The sequence below is a fragment of the Cetorhinus maximus genome, chromosome 5, assembly GCF_964194155.1.
Source record: "Cetorhinus maximus chromosome 5, sCetMax3.hap1.1, whole genome shotgun sequence".
NCBI classification, from domain to species: domain Eukaryota; kingdom Metazoa; phylum Chordata; class Chondrichthyes; order Lamniformes; family Cetorhinidae; genus Cetorhinus; species Cetorhinus maximus.
Window position 1 is genome coordinate 146,756,299 of NC_135883.1, and position 17,164 is coordinate 146,773,462.

Below are 17,164 nucleotides of genomic sequence, written 5' to 3' on the forward strand. Positions count from 1 at the left end.
TCAGGATCACATGCAGCCATGTCCCGGGACTGAGATGATTGACCTCTAACAATCACAATCATCTTCCTTTGATATGTCTTCAACCAGTGGAGTGCTTTCCCTGTGATTCCCATTGGCTTCAATTCTGATAGGGCTCCTTGATATCATAATCAAATGCTGCCTTGATATCAAGCACAGTCACTCTCACCTCACCTCTTGAGTTGAGAGCTCTTTTGTCCATCTTTGGATCAAGGCTGTAATGAGGTCAGGAGCTGTATGGGCCTGGCAGAACCCAAACTGAGCATCAGTGAGCATGTTATTGCTGAGTGAATGCTGCTTGATAGCACTGTTGATGACATCTTCCTTCACTTTGCTGATAATCGCTTGTAGGTTGATGGGGTGATCATTCCTGCTTTTTCTGGACAAGACATACCAGGGCAATTTTCCACATTGCCGGTAAATGCCAGTGATGTAGCTGCACTGGAACAGCTTGGCCACGGGAGCGACTAGTTCTGGAGCACAAGTCTTCAGTACTATTGCCGGAATATTGTCAGGGCACATAGACTATGCGTTATCCAGTGCCTTCAGCCATTTCTTGATGTTACATGGAGTGAATCGAATTGGCTGAAGATTGGCATCTGTGATGATGGGGACCTCCGGACGAGGCACTGGGCACTTCTGACTGACGATTGTAGCAAATGCTTCAGCCCTATCTTTTGCACTGATGTGCTAGACTCCCCCGTCATTGAGGATAGGGATATTTGTGGAGCCTCCTCCTGTTAGTTGTTTAATTGTCCACCACCATTCACTACTGGAGGTGACAGGGCTATAGAGCTTATCTGGCCCATTGGTTGTGGGATCATTTAACTCTGTCTATCACTTGCTGCTTCTGCTGTTTGGCACACAAGTAGTCCTGTGCTGTAACTTCACCAGGTTGACACTTCATTTTTAAGTATGCCTGGTGCTGCTCCGTGCATGCCCTCCTGCACTCTTCATTGAACTAGGGCTGATCTCTGGCTTGATGGTAGTGGTAGAGTGGGAGATATGCCAGGCCATGAGATTATAGATTGTAATTGTACAGAATTCTGCTGCTGATGATGGCCCACATCACCTCATGGATGCTCAGCTTTGAGTTGCTAGATCTATTCAAAATCTATCCCATTTAGCGCTGTGGTAGTGCCATACAACACAATGTCGCCATCCTCAATGTGAAGGCAGGACTTTGCCTCCACAGGACTGTGTGGTGGTCACTCCTATCGATAAAGTCATGGACAGATGCATTTGTGATAGGTAGATTGGTGAGGATGAGGTCAAGTAGGTTTTTCCCTCTTGTTGGTTCCCTCACCAAGTCACCTAGTCACAGTCCAGCAGCTATGTCATTTAGGAGTCGACAATTTGGTCAGTAGCTTGCTACTGTGCCACTCTTGGTGATGGATATGTTTGACCTGATACCATGAGGCTTCATGAGGTCCAGAGTCAATGTTGAGGACAGCCAGGGCAACTCCCTTCTGACTATATACCACCACACCGCCATCTCTGGTGGGTATGGTGATGGTGGTGCCTGGGATATTGGCTGTAAGGTATGATTCTGTGAATATGACTATATCAGGCTGTTCCTTGACCAGTCTTTGGACTGCTCTTCAAAATTTGGCACAAGCCAAGATGCTAGTAAGGAGGATTTTGCAGGGTCGACAGGGCTGGGTTTACTCTTTGCGCTTCCGGTGCCTAAGTCGATGCTGGGTGGTCCATCCGATTTCATTCTTTTTAGGCTTCTTAGCAGTTTGATAAAGCTGAATGGCTTTTTAAGAGGACATTGCTGTGGCTTCGGGAGTCACATGTAGGTCAGACCAGATAAGGATAGCAGATTTCCTTCCCTTAAATGGTATTCGTGAACCAGATGGGTTTTTAACAACAATCATTTCATGGTCATCCTTACTGAAACTAGCTTTTAATTCCAGATTTATTAATTGAATTTAAATTTCACCAGTTGCCCTTGGGGGATTTGAACCCATGTCTCCAGAATATTAGCTGAGGGGGGCCTCTAAATTACAAGTCTAGTGAAATTACCACTACACCACTTCCTTCAGCTATGTATCAAGTTTGGAGAAGTTGGGGCTGTTCTCCTTGGAAAAGAGAAGGTTGAGAGGAAATTTATAGAGTTGTCCAAAATTATAAAGTGTCTAGATAGATTGGACAGGGAAAAAGTATTCCCATTGGTGGAAGGATCGAGAACCAGAATGCACAGATTTCAGAGAGTAGGCAAAAGAAGCAAGAGCGACATGAAGAACAACTTTTTCATGCAGCAAGTGGCTAGGATCTGGAATACACTGCCTGAGAGAGTGGTGGAGGCAAGGTCAATTGAGGCTTTCAAAAGGGAATTGGATCATTTTCTGAGAAGGAAGAATCTGCAGGGCTTTGGGGAAAAAGCAGGAGAGTGGCACTAGGGGCAGAATTTTTCGCTCGACATGTGGGCGTACGCCTGACACGCTCGAGCATAATATAGCTTGCGATGACATCGGGCGAGCGTCCCAACGTCATCGCGCAATATTTCGGTCAGCGGGCGCAAGCTAAAGTTGGAAGCATGCCCGCCGACAATTAAGCCCATTATTGGCACAATTAACTGGGATTTTTTGCTGCCCACCCCATCTTACGGTAGGCGGGTGGGCAAATCGGCCAGGCAGCCTTTGCATTTTTCAGGATAACTCATCCAAGGGCGGGATGATGTTCTGTCATTAAATAAAAGAAGATAAAAATATTTGGACAGAATTTTCATATTGCATATGTTGAGGTGACTTTCTGATGCGTGGGCATTTTTTCCCCAGTTTTTAAAATCTTTATTTTTTGTATTTAAATTCTTCAGCTCCCTGAGGCAGGTTTCTGCCTTCAGGGAGCTTTCATTCTGTGCTCCCCTGCACCCGTGCTGACTTCAGTGTTCACCCTCCTCCTGCCCCAAACCAGGCAGCGCTGATTGTATCGGCGCACACTTCACGCTGGCTGGCCGTTAATTGGTCAGCCAGTGTGAAATCGCGGTCGGGGGCCAATCGCAGTTGGCAGTCTGTTTCCTGACCGTTCCCAGGCCCGCCAATCATGCCTGCCCGCCAAGCTGAAAATTCAGGCCTAGGTGAATTGCTCCTACAGAGGGCCAGCATGGACACAACTGGCCAAATGGCCTCTTCCTGTTGTTATGACATGACAGATGATGTGTGCCAGGCAGATCAAATCCACAAGGGAAACTTGATCGTGCGGTCACAACTGTTTTGCAATTTGTATTTTATTTCAAGATGCGTGCCTTGAATTCAGAAGTAATAAGACTACCGCGACTTCAAAGGTTTTTAGAAAACTAAATTAAACATATATTAACAAAAGAAAAGATTTCAAGCACATACATAAGTTTACAAATTACTATTATAATAACTCCTAAAACCCCTAATTAATCTGGCTCCCAGTTACACCTCCTTTAAGGCAACAGTAAAAACAAAAAGATTGAAACAGACCCAGACAAAGCAACATAATACCTTGGATAGTCACATTCAAAATGAGTTTTCTCAGCTTCCTTACACCTCACATTCTAAAACTTCAGCCATGTTTATGCATTTAGCATTTCGAACCTAGCTTCTTGTTGATAACTCAAAACCTCCAGACCAGCTGTCTCCAATTCAATTAAATCCCTCCCCCATACCCAAAGAGAAACTAATCCGAACCCCGCTTTTAACCCACTTTTACATTAAATCACAATAACATTATGAAAATTATTACAATTTCGTGACACTGTGCTGTAAACATTCTAACTTCTACAAGGACAGCCAAATGATTGCTCTCAACGTTTTTTCGTGGAATCTAGTGATAAAGGAGCTGCTAACTGAAGAGTTTGGCATTTTTTAGTTGGCTGGAAATTTTTGCAAAATAGTTGAGGTATGTGAATGACCGGACAGTGATGCATGGCTGCTAATGAGGGTTGAAATGTGCAATTTTGGCAAGCTGGGCCGGTGCAGCAACTTCTAAATGTGCTCAGCTTTCATCTTAATAGATTTTTTTGAAATGAGGAATTGAAAGGGATAGAGTGTAACAAGGAGAGATTATGGGAGTTTAGCCATGAGCCAATGGTCTATAAAATGTTTGGATGCTGTGTTTGGAAATGGCAGGTAACAGAGCATAAGCAATGCAAGAGGAGTGCAGAAGCTTATAGGTAGAGATTTGTCGATTCTTTTCATCCCTGAGTTTCATAACACACCAATTCTGATAAAATAGAATCAGGTTACTCTTGAAGATATTTGTTTTTTGAAACAAACTGGAGCACACTGTCAGAAACAGGACACTTCAGTGAACAGATTGTCACAACCCTTTGAGAGTGTACACAGTAGGCTTGCTTTACAGAACAGTCAGGTTGCAAAACCCTTTTGAAGCTGTTTTCCTGGCTCTGACAGTGAGTGTATTGGTCTTGTTTGCTGATTGTTTAAATCATCTAACCTCTTTTTAAAGAATATCGCATTCGTTTTACTAATATTGTATATGTTGCATATGGTGACCTGATCACAAGTTTGGTGAGAACTGAAAACCTATTGGATAACAATGCTGTAGACTTTGAGTGTGTTTATTGAAACCTGCAATTCATCACGTCATCAAATGTGGATTTCAATAGACCCCAGAGACTTATTCTTTTATTCACTTACAGGATGTGATTGTAGCTTGCAAGGCCAGCATTCATTGCCCATTCCTAATTGTCCTTGAGAAGTTGTTGGTGAGCCGCCGTCTTGAACTGATGCAGTACCTGTGGTGTAGGTAAACACGCCATCATGTTAGGGAGGGAGTTTCGGGATTTTAATACAGCAACAGTGGAGGAATGGAGGTTTTTTTCCAAGTCAGGACGGTGTGTCCCGGAGGGGATCTTGCAGATGATGGTGTTCCCACACGTGATGCCCTTATTCTACAAGGTGGTAGAAGTCATGAGTTTGGAAGGTGCTGTTGAATGAGAGTCAGTGAGTTTCTGCAGTGCATCTTGTTGATGGCATACACTGAGCAGGTTAAAGGCGTGAATGTTTAAGGTGGTGTACGGAGTGCCGATCAAGCAGGTTGTTTTGTCCTGGATGGTGTTGAACTACTTGAGTGTTGTTGGAGCTGTGCTCATCCAGGCAAATGGAGAGTATTCTATCACACTCCTGACTTGTGCCTTGTAGATGACGGACATCTTTTGGGGAGCCAGGAGATGAGTCATTCACAGCAGAATTTCTAGCCTCTCAACCTGTCCTGCCAGCTTCAATGAATGATGCACAAGTAGGGTATATCCCCAGGTCCATCTGCTCCTGCACCCCTTTTATAATTGTACCCTTTATTTAAATGGCCTCTCCTTGTTCTTCCTACCAAGTGAATCACTTCACACTTCTCTCATCAAATTTCATTTGCCACCTGTCCGCCCATTCCACCAGCCTTTCTATGTTCTCCTGAAGTTTAGCCCTTTCCTCCTCACAGTTCACAATACTTCCAAGATTCATGCCATCCGCAAATTTTGAAATTGTGCCCTGTATACCCAAATCTAGGTAGGTCGTTATTGTATACCTGAAAAGCAGAGGTTCTAATACCAGCCCCTGGGGAACCCTTCCATAAATTTTCCTCCAGTCCGAAAACAACCGTTCACCACCACTCTCTGTTTCCTGCCACTCAGCCAATTTTGTGTCCATGCTGCTCCTGTCCCTTTTATTCCACGAGCTCTAGCTTTGCTCACACATCTGTTGCGTGGCACTTTATCAAATGCCTTTCGAAAGTGTGTAAACCACACCAACTTCTAGTGATAACATTGAGGTGTGCTCTCAGAACTAAAAATAGGAAAATAGCCAGTGCATCAATCTAGAGGAAGTGCCTTTAAATGATGCATGAACGGGAAGGTCCATCGGTACTTTGTGAAAAACAAATGAAATTCACTAAAATCAATACATGGCAATAAAAAGAGAAAATCATCAAGTTACAGAATGTTTACCATGCAGAAGGAGGCCATTAGACTCGTGTCAGTGCCAGCTCCTTGTAAGAACAACTCACCTAGTCCCACTCCCCTGCCTTTTCCCCACATAGCCATAGAACCATAGAAAAGTTACAGCACAGAAGGAAGCCATTCGACCCATCTTGCCCAAGGACACCCAGGTGTCCTTTCTAATCCCACCAGTGTTTTATACAATTCCAACATTATATCCTTACTTTTATATTCTATACCTCTGCCAATGAAGGAGAGCATGCCATATGCCTTCTTTACAACCTTGTCTGCTTGAACTGCTCCCTTCAGGGACTTGTGTACTTGTACACCAAGATCTTTCACTTCATCTACCCCTCTTAGTATATTCCCATTTATTTTGTAATCCCTGTAACTGTTTGACCTCCCTAAATGTATGACCTCACACTTCTCTATGTTATAATCCATCTGCCACTTTACCGCCCACTCCACCAACCCATCTATATCGTTTTGGAGATTATGGCTATCCTCTACACTATCCACTACTCGGCCACTCTTTATGTCATCTGCAAATTTCCCAATCATGCCCCCCACGTTCATGTCCAAATCGTTAATATATAACACAAACAGCAAGGGTCCCAACACCGAGTCCTGTGGAACACTACTTGAGACAACTTTCCATTTGCAAGGGCATCCATCAAACATTACCCTTTATTTCCTGTTACAAAGACAACCTTTTATCCAGTTTGTCACATTACCCTGAATCCCATGGGCTTTTGCCTTCCTGACCAATCTGCCATGTGGGACCTTGTCAAATGCCTCGCTAAAATCCATGTACACAACATCCACTGCACTACCTTCATCAACCCTTCTTGTCACTTCCTCAAAGAATTCAATCAAATTTGTGAGGCAAGACCTTCCTTTAACAAATCCATGCTGACCAACCCTGACTAGTCCATGCCTTTCCACATGACAGTTAATCCTATCTCTCAGGATTGATTCTACTAATTGGCTCACCACCGATGTAAGACTAACTGGCCTATAATTGTTTGGCATTTCCTTTGATCCCTTTTTAAACAATGGAACTACGTTTGCATTTCTCCAGTCCTCCGGTACCTCCCCTGTATCTAGTGAAGATTGGAAAATCATCCTTAGAGCATCTGCTATCTCCTCCCTGACTTCCTTCAGCAGCCTGGGAAACAATCCATCTGGCCCTGGTGACTTATCAACTTTCAAGGATTTCAACCCTTCGAGGACTTCCTCTCTCTTTATGACTATCCCGTCCAATATTTCGCAGTGTTCCTCCTGGACTACTATAGCTACACCCTCCCTTTCCTTTGTAAACACGGAGCCAAAATATTAATTCAAAACCCTTCCCACAGCCTCTGCACCTACACACAAGTTTCCATCTTCATCTCTGATAGGTCCCACTTTTTCCTTAACTAACCTTTTAGCATTAATGTATTGGTAAAACATCTTTGGGTTATCTTTAACTTTACTTGCTAATCTTTTTTCATGTCCTCTCTTTGATTTCCTTATTTCCTTTTTTACTTCGTCCCTGCACTTCCTATATTCGTCTAGGCTATCTGCAGTGCTTAGTTCTTTGTGCCAATTGTGCGCTTTCTTTTTCTGTTTGAACTTCCCCTGTATTCCTCTAGACAACTAGGGAGGTCTAGATTTGGCAGTACCACTCTTATTTTTGTAGGGGACATGTCTACTTTGTACAATTAGGATCTCGCTTTTTAGTGCTTCCCACTGTTTTTCCACAGTTTTATCCTCCTGCAGTGCTGTCCAGTCCACCTCAGCCAAGTCCCTTCTCATTTCTGCAAAATTTGCCTTCCCCCAGTTCAAGACTTTTATTCCTGCCTTATCTCTGTCCTTTTCCATGGTAATGCTAAATCTAGCTGAATTGTGATCACTGTCCCCAATATGGTCGCCAACTGTCACTTCACCCACTTGCCCTTCTTCGTTCCCCAAGGTTAGGTCTAGAATTGCATCTCCTCTCACTGGGTTTGTCACTAATTGGTTGAAAAAATTTTCCTGGACACACTGCATGAATTTTTCTCCCTCAGTGCCCCTTATATTGTTTGAATTCCAGTTGATAATAGGGTAATTGAAATCTCCTACTATTATTGCCCCCTTGTTCTTACAAGCAGAAATTTGCCTACATATTTGTTCTTCTATCTCCCTTTCACTATTTGGGGGTCTGTAGTATACTCCCAGTAGTGTGACTGCCCCTTTTTTATTTCTAAGCTCAATCCATAAAGTCTCGTTTGTTGACCCATTTAGTATATCATCCCTTCTCACAACTGGAATTGATTCTTTAACCATTAGTGTTACCCCACCACCTCCTTTTTTATCTCCTATTCTATCGTGTCTGAAGACTCTATAACCAGGAATATTAAGCTGCCAGTTTTGTCCCTCCTTTAGCCAGGTGTCTGTTACAGCAATGACATCCTGCTGCCATGTGTCTATCTGTGCCCTTAACTCATCTACCTTGTTTGTAATACCCCTTGCATTGAAGTATAAACAGTTTAACCCCGTCAATTTCCCTTGCTGGAAACTTTTAAAACTTTGCTTCTCCTGTAACTCCATGTCTATCACAACGTCCCTAGTTAATGTTCTACCTCCATTTTTCTGATCTGAATCTGACCAATCTGATCCTACTCCTGCGATCCCATCCCCTGCCACACTAGTTTAAATACTCCCTAACAGAACTAGCAAAAGCCCCCGCAAGGGCACTGATCCCAGCTCTGCCTGGGTGCAGCCCGTCCAGTTTGTACAGGTCCCACCTTCCCCAGAACTGGTCCCAGTGCCTCAAGAATGTGAATCCCTCCCGGCTACGCCATCTCTCCAGCCACTTATTCCTCTTATTCCTGCTCTCGCTAGCACGTGGAACTGGGAGTAATCCTGAGATGACTACATTTGAGGTTCTGCATTTTAATTTATCTCCTAACTTCCTGTACTGAGCTTGCAGGTCCTCATCCCTTAGTTTACCTATGTCGTTGGTACCAATGGCTGTTTACCTTCCCTCCCCAGAATGTCCTGCAGCTGCTCCGTGACATCCTAGACCCTGGCACCAGGGAGGCAACATACCATCTTTGATTCACGTTTGCGGCCACAGAAGCGTCTGTCTGTGCCCCTAACTATTGAATCCCTTATCACTATGGCCCTGCCACTTGTTTTCCTCTCGCCCCTCTGAGCAGCAGAGCCACCCTCGGTGCCGTGAACTTAGCTGTTGCTGCTTTCCCCTGAGAGGCCATTCCCCCCAACAGTATCCAAAGCGGTATATCTGTTAGAGAGGGAGATGACCACAGGGGACTCCTGCACTACCGTCCTGAGTCTTTTACTGTTCCTGATGGTCACCCATTCCCTTTCTGCCAGTGTAATCTTCATCTGCGGTGTGACCACCTCGCTAAACGTGCTATCCACGACTTGCTCAGCATCGTGGATGCACCACAATGAGTCCACCCTCAGCTCCAGCTCCGAAATCCGGTCAGCTAGAAACTGCATTTGGACACACCTTCTGCATGCATGGTCACCAGGGACGCTGGAACCGTCCCTCATTTCCCACATCCTGCAGGAGGAGCATATCACGGGTCTGAGTTCTCCTGCCATGACATCCCTCTCGATTAAGCTAGTTACTCCCTTTAAAAAATACACTAGCTCAGGGCCTTATTTATGTTAGCTAGCCCTGCAGACTTCTCTTCAGATAATTGTCCAATTACCTTTTGAAAGCCATGACTGATTCCACCTCCACCACACTCTCACACAGTGCATTCCAGAGCCGAATTATATGCTCGTAGAAAGCTTTTCCTTTTGTCACATTTGGTTCTTTTGCCATTAACCCTAAGTCAATGTCCTCTGGTTCTCGACTCTTCCACCAATGGGAACAATTTCTTCCTATCTACTCTGTCCAGACCCCTCATGATTTTGAAATCAATGTCAGGTGGCAATTAATTGAAAAATAAGGCACTAATACAATTTTAAAAATGAAAAAGTTAGTCGCTAGATGGATCTGGAAAAAAAAGTTGAGAAAATATTGAAGGCACAACTCTGTTGAAAGGACAATAGAATATTGGGATATATACACAGGTCCAAGTTTTACATATACATCCCAATATTTGCACTTCCAGAATATAAACACAAAGAGTTAACACTCTAAGACATTAATGAAATCACGTGCATTACTAGCTTTAGTCAAAAGTTCTAATGGGAAACTACCCCAAGGCATTCGATTCAGTATTAGCGCCACCGTGGCATAACTCCTTGAACAAGTATCCTTTGTTTTCTACACTTCAGCCAATTTGGTATCCATTTCCAAGATTCACCATGAATCCCCAATGGATTTATCTTAGCTAGTAGTCTTTCATGTGAAATGCTGCCAAATGCTTTTTGAAAGTCTAGGTACACCACATTATAGGCTGTCACCATCAAAGAAAGTCAATGTTGATCAGGCAGGTTCTTCCCCTTCTGAAGGCACGCTGATGGTTGATTTTTTTTTAATATTGCCCTTGAGAAGGTAGTGGTGAGCTGCCTTCTTGCAATCCCTGCAGTCCATATTCCTCATAGACTTTCTAGCAATTGTAATACAACTGAGTAGCTTGCTAGGCCATTTCAGAGCCAACCACATTTGTCATCACATGTAGGCCAGACTAAGTAAGGATAGCAGATTTCCTTCCCTAAAGTGAACTAGATGGGTTTTTACAACAATCTACAAAGATTTCATGGTCATTAGCCTCTTAACTCCAGATTATTTTTTGAATCCAAATTCCACCATCTACCGTGGTGGGATTCAAACCCAGGTCCCCAGAGCATTACCCTGGGTCTCTGGATTACTAGTCCAGTGACAATACCACTACACCACTGCCTCCCCCCATATTGATGTTTTGCCAAGAGTGCTTTTCAGTCTGTTTTCTATGAACAGAAGAGTGAGCATGTGGCATCACCATTGATCGGTGGTACATGGAGCAAGGATTCTCGCTATTGATCCCCAGGGCAAGCTTATGGGTAACTAGATACTGGGCAATAAAAGATACACGCCAGATTGTAAGGTGGTGAAATCCACTTATCATAGTGAACACAAGGGAACATCAAATCCCCAAACCATTATTATTGGTCACTTAATCCTCTGATTCAGTCTTTGAGGAATACATAAACAATTTGTTTTACATTGTATTGTATTTGGACTTTGAATCACATTGGTTTTCCCAATTTATGTTTGGTTGCTCGAAGTACCTTATTAAAATAACTTTCTTGTTCCTACTTAACCTCCTTATTTCTTTTTAGGTCAGTTTTCTAATGCTTTATTTTTAATAATTGTCTATGGCATATCCCCAGAGTCTGTTTCATATTAAAATTGTTGAATCAAAATAGTTCAATGTATACTTACTTAACTCTCACAAACCAGCTTCATTTAACTGCCCATGTAGAGGAATGAGAAAGTTTATTTTTTAACAGTAGTTGTGATTTTCGGGATCAGTCAATTGCAAAATCCCAGAATGACTTAGACAGTTCTAGTTCATAGAGTGGTACACAGGGAATGAGATTTTCAACAAAACGTTGGCAAAAGTAAACATGGGGTCTGTCAATCTCAGGTAATGGTCCAATGAGATGCAAATGATTAGCAAGACATTGCACATGAATTAAAAATAAAAGCAGGCTCTCTTAAATCTCATCAGGTGTCTGATAAAAGATGTAAAACTGGCCTAGTTTCCCAATAGCAATGAGTTTATCCAGTGTGTAGCTGACCCACGCAGATCAAGAAGCTCCCAGGTTTGGTCTTTGACCTGCGGTGAGTTAATTGATCTTAGCTGGGCAGTGATAAGAGCATTACAATTCCTCGTTCCCTTAACTAAAGAAGTAGACAATCAACTGGAGTTAAAAACAAAAAACTGCGGATGCTGGAAATCCAAAACAAAAACAGAATTACCTGGAAGATCTCAGCAGGTCTGGCAGCATCGGCGGAGAAGAAAAGAGTTGACGTTTCGAGTCCTCATGACCCTTCAACAGAACTGAGTAATATTAGGAGAGGGGTGAAATATAAGCTGGTTTAAGGTGGGGGGGTGGGGGGAGAGAAGTTGGGAGGGGTGGTTGTAGGGACAAGCAAGCAGTGATAGGAGCAGATAATCAAAAGATGTCACAGACAAAAGGATCAAAGAGGTGTTGAAAGTGGTGATATTATCTAAACGAATGTGCTAATTAAGAATGGATGGCAGGACACTCAAGGTACAGCTCTAGTGTGGGTGGGGTGGAAAGACTAACAGGGCATTAAAAGTATAGATTTAAAAATAATGGAAATAGGTGGGAAAAGAAAAATCTATATAAATTATTGGAAAAAAAAGGAAGGGGGAAGAAACAGAAAGGGGGTGGGGATGGAGGAGGGAGTTCAAGATCTAAAGTTGTTGAATTCAATGTTCAGTCTGGAAGGCTGTGAAGTGCCTAGTCGGAAGATGAGGTGCTGTTCCTCCAGTTTGCGTTGGGCTTCACTGGAACAATGCAGCAAGCCAAGGACAGACATGTGGGCAAGAGAGCAGGGTGGAGTGTTAAAATGGCAAGCGACAGGGAGGTTTGGGTCTTTCTTGCAGACAGACCGCAGGTGTTCTGCAAAGCGGTCGCCCAGTTTACGTTTGGTCTCTCCAATGTAGAGGAGACCGCATTGGGAGCAACGAATGCAGTAGACTAAGTTTGGGGAAATGCATGTGAAATGCTGCTTCACTTGAAAGGAGTGTTTGGGCCCTTGGACGGTGAGGAGAGAGGAAGTGAAGGGGCAGGTGTTGCATCTTCTGCGTGGGCATGGGGAGGTGCCATAGGTGGGGGTTGAGGAGTAGGGGGTGATGGAGGAGTGGACCAGGGTGTCCCGGATGGAACGATCCCTACGGAATGCCGCCGGGGGGGTGAAGGGAAGATGTGTTTGGTGGTGGCATCATGCTGGAGTTGGCGGAAATGGCGGAGGATGATCCTTTGAATGCGGAGGCTGATGGGGTGATAAGTGAGGACAAGGGGGACCCTATCATGTTTCTGGGAGGGAGGAGAAGGCGTGAGGGCTGATGCGTGGGAGATGGGCCGGACACAGTTGAGGGCCCTGTCAACGACCGTGGGTGGAAAACCTCGGTTAAGGAAGAAGGAGGACATGTCAGAGGAACTGTTTTTGAAGGTAGCATCATCAGAACAGATGCGACGGAGGCGAAGGAACTGAGAGAATGGGATGGAGCCCTTACAGGAAGCGGGGTGTGAGGAGCTGTATTCGAGGTAGCTGTGGGAGTCGGTAGGCTTGTAATGGATATTGGTGGACAGTCTATCACCAGAAATTGAGACAGAGAGATCAAGGAAGGGAAGGGAAGTGTTAGAGATGGACCATGTGAAAATGATGGAGGGGTGGAGATTGGAAGCAAAATTAATAAATACACTGGAGTTTTCATTCCTGAGCACGATCCAGGAATTCATCCAGGAACCCAGGTGCAGGTGTTGGAACATGAATCAGCTCAGTCCAGGATGTGCTCTCCTGCATGATTTAGCTGAATGTCCACACACAATCAAAACTCACACATGAATAGTCACTTGGGCCACGCACTGAAGGGCATTCAATGTTTGAACCATACTTAAGAAATAACTCAACATTTTAAGGAGAGTTAAAAATAACTAAAAGGTAATTGAAAACCTTTAAGAAAAACTTAAAACAAATGTTGGCAATATGCAACATTTCTCTCAGCAGTTTAGTGAAAGGATACTTTAATTGTACCACGTTAGCAGTTTCTGAAATGAGTTTCCGTCTCAATTCATTTATCAAACTTTAAAAAAATTCATTCCTAGGATCTGGGTATCGCTAGCATGGCCAACATCTTTTGCCCATCCCAAATCTCCCTTGAAAAGGTGCCGGTGAACTGCTTTCTTGAACTGTTGCAATCTGTCCACACTGCAGTCGATGTAGTGAAGGTACTCCTGCAAGTGCTGTCAGTTAGAGAGTTCTAGGATTTTGACCGAGTGATGATGAAAAGGAAATATGTTTCCAACTCAAGATGGTGAGTGCCTTGGAGGGGAACTTGCAGGTGGTGGCGTTCCCATGTGCTTGCTACCGTTATCCTTCTGGGTAGTAGAGGTCACAAGTTTGGGGGGGGGGGCGGGGGTGCTGTTGAAGAAGTCTTGCCAAATTGCTGTAGTGTTTCTTGTTGGTCATACACACTGCAGGCACAGTGTGCCAGTGGTGGAGGGAGTTTGAGGTGGTAAATGGGATGCCAATCAAGCAGGCTGCTTTGTTCTAGATGGTGTCACGCTTCTTGAGTATTATTGGAGCTGCACTCACCCAAGCAAGTGGATGACTCCTGACTTGCGCCTTATAGATGGTGGAAAGGTTTTGGGAATCAGGAGGTGACTCACTTGCCACAGAATTTGCAGCCTCTGACCTGCTCTTGTAGCCAGATCATTTATGTAGTTAGGTTTCTGCTCAATGGTGACCCTCAGGATGTTGATGGTGGAGGATTTGACAATGCTGATGGAATTGAATGTCAACGGGAGGTGGTTGGAGATACCTGGCAATTGTGTGGCAAGAATGTTACTTGTCATTCATCGGCCTAAATCTGAATGTTGTCCAGGTCTTGCTGTACGCTGGCACATTTCGTTATCTGAGGAATTGTGAATAAAACTGAACACTGCTGTCATCAGCGAACATCCTCACTTTTGAACTTATGACAGAAGGAAGATCATTGATTTAAAAAATGAAAATGATTGGTCTTTGGGCACTGCCCTCAGGAACTCCTGCAGCAATGTCCTGGAGTTGGGATGATTGGCCTCCAGCAATCACATCATCTTTCTTTGTGCTAGATATGAATACAGCCACTGGGTAGCTTTCCCCCGATGCCCATTGACATCAATTGTGTTAGGGCTCCTTGATGCCACACTCAGTCAAATGCTGCAGAGTTGTCAAGGGCAGTCATTTTCGCCTCAACTCTGGAACTGAGTTCTTCTCTCCATATTTGGACCAAGGCATTAATGAAGGTTGGAGTTTAGTGGTCCTGGCAGAAGCCAAACTGAGCATTGCGAATTAGATCAGTCACTGAAGGAGAATACACCAGGTTAATTTTAAGACTCTCCACTGTTCCAGACGCTGCAGTTAGACAATAACTCATTTGTATGTGCATGTATTTCCAGGGGAGTAACGAAGACTCTATTTCTAATGCATGTATTATAGTTGTGTGCATTTGGACAGGAGTAGATACGCACGTACACTTTAGTAAATTAGTAATATCCAATTAAATATATCATGTGCCACTCGAGTTAAGTCTTTACATTTTAAAGGAAAAACGCGCCGACTGTTATTCTGTCTGGGAGTACGAAGTTTTGACTGCCAACACGCAAGTACAACAACATGTGTGCAAGCTGTGCTCTCTACAGCAATTAATACAGCAAAAGATCTATTTTCAATATTGGCTCCGTTTTGCAAACCGCGACAGAGGAGCACAACTAATCTAAAGCTCCACATCCCACTCTCCGGGGAGAAAGAGGGGAAAAATATATATCCTCTCCGCACATTTTCCGCTGCTTTTTTTTTTAAACCCCCCCCCCCCCGCCTCCCCATTATCACATGACAGCTGGATTGTCAACTTTTTTTTAAAAAAGTCGTGCGCTCACATGATGTTTTATTTTTTAAGCTGACAAATAGGCAACTTTTAAAAAAAAAACAAGGCATCGCAAACCGATAGCACGCGTGAAAATAAACAGGAGGAAAACTGACAATAGGAAACACGAGTAAAAGATTTCACCCCCCCTAGCCACCCAGCCCCACTTTTTTTTTTCTCTTGTCGGACGGAAAGTGCAATCAGCGCAACAACAAAAAAAAAAGCCTCTCTTGTTTTGTGTGTTGTCGCTCCTCTCGCCGGACGGGCTCCCTCCCGGGGTGGGCGGTGAGAGGGGGTGTTCTCCGATCAGAAAGTCGGTCGTCTGTCTGAGGGACGATGTCGAACAACATGCCGACCGCAGTCGAAGATCAAGGGGCATTGGACAAGCCGGAAAAGACTGAGGAAAATGTCAGGGAAAAGTTTCAGGGAATTCAGCAACACTCCAGTCAGCCGACGATCGATGATGAAGTGAGTAGCCTCTCATTCAATATTTGAAACAAGGTTGAATAAGCAAATAAGTCGAGTGGCGTTTCTTTTTGTTGCATATTTTACCCCCCCCCCCCCCCCCTGTAATACTTGTGTTTGGTTTTCAATGCCAAGCAATCACTTCGAAGATTTTTTTTTGGGGGGGGTGGGTGGTTGGACTAGCTGCTTCCCTCCCTCTCTCCTTCCCTCTCTCCCTCCTTCCTTCCCTTTCTCCTTCCCTCTCTCCCTCCTTCCTTCCCTCTCTCCTTCCTTCCTTCCCTTCGGCTAGCCCCGGGAAAGTCTGTTTCGACAGCGATAAAAGATCCAAATCGATGGATCGATAACCCTGGAGCGGGGGTTTTTTTTTTGCTTTGGTTTGAAAATAGGGATAATTTTTGCAGACCATGCAATTTATTAAAAGCTGGTTTCCTGCCCAATTTGAGTGTGAAAGTGGCACGTTCATCTGTATAGTTTAAAAGTCAGAAGTTTAAACAGTGGTAGAAAGGTACTTCGCAAGTAATGACTATTACCAGCACCGCCTGGTTGACTATAAGTCGGCGGGAGGCTTGTTTTTGTCATTCAGGCTGAACTCACAAGTATAAATTTCATATATATTATGAAATTCATGTAATTTACTCTGTAATTGTCTTGCTTCTGGCGGAGTATCTTCCAACTGACCAATAACTACCCCCCGCCCCGGTCCAGAGTGAATTAAGGTGATCCCATCTCTTGGGCAGGATTTGTTTCGAAGAATTCATTTGATCTGGGAATCTAGATCCCACCCGCTGCTCACGAGTCGGGCAGATTGGACTTTTTTAAAAATTCATTCACGGGATGTGGGCTTCGCTGGCTGGGCCAGCATTTATTGCCTGTCTCCAGTTGCCCTTGAGAAGGAGGTGGTGAGCTGCCTTCTTGAACAGCTGCAGTCCATGTGGTGTAGGTGCATCCACCACAGTGCTGTTAGGAAGGGAGTTCCAGGATTTTGACCCAGTGGATCCCAACTGTGGACCATGTTTAAAGGAGCACAAGCTCGTGAAAGTGGCCAAATGCCTGCTGTGCTCCGTCTGTTCCATCCACAGAGAAGGACTGTACTAATGGCCAGCTATTGACCAAGGGATGAGACTGGGCTAATTTTCTCCATCACTCTTCAGTGCAACCACAGTTGCAA

General features: G+C 44.2%; 1 protein-coding gene across 1 annotated transcript in view; it reads left to right on the plus strand.

Moving 5' to 3' along the window:
- The first annotated feature begins 15,716 nt into the window (after window positions 1-15,716).
- Window positions 15,717-17,164, plus strand: part of tpcn3 (two pore segment channel 3) — a 55,190-nt gene continuing 53,742 nt past the window's right edge. The window contains exon 1 of the mRNA XM_078542641.1: window positions 15,717-15,999. Coding sequence (XP_078398767.1) covers window positions 15,868-15,999 — 132 coding nt within the window. The 5' untranslated portion in view covers window positions 15,717-15,867. The remainder of the gene's footprint in view (window positions 16,000-17,164) is intronic.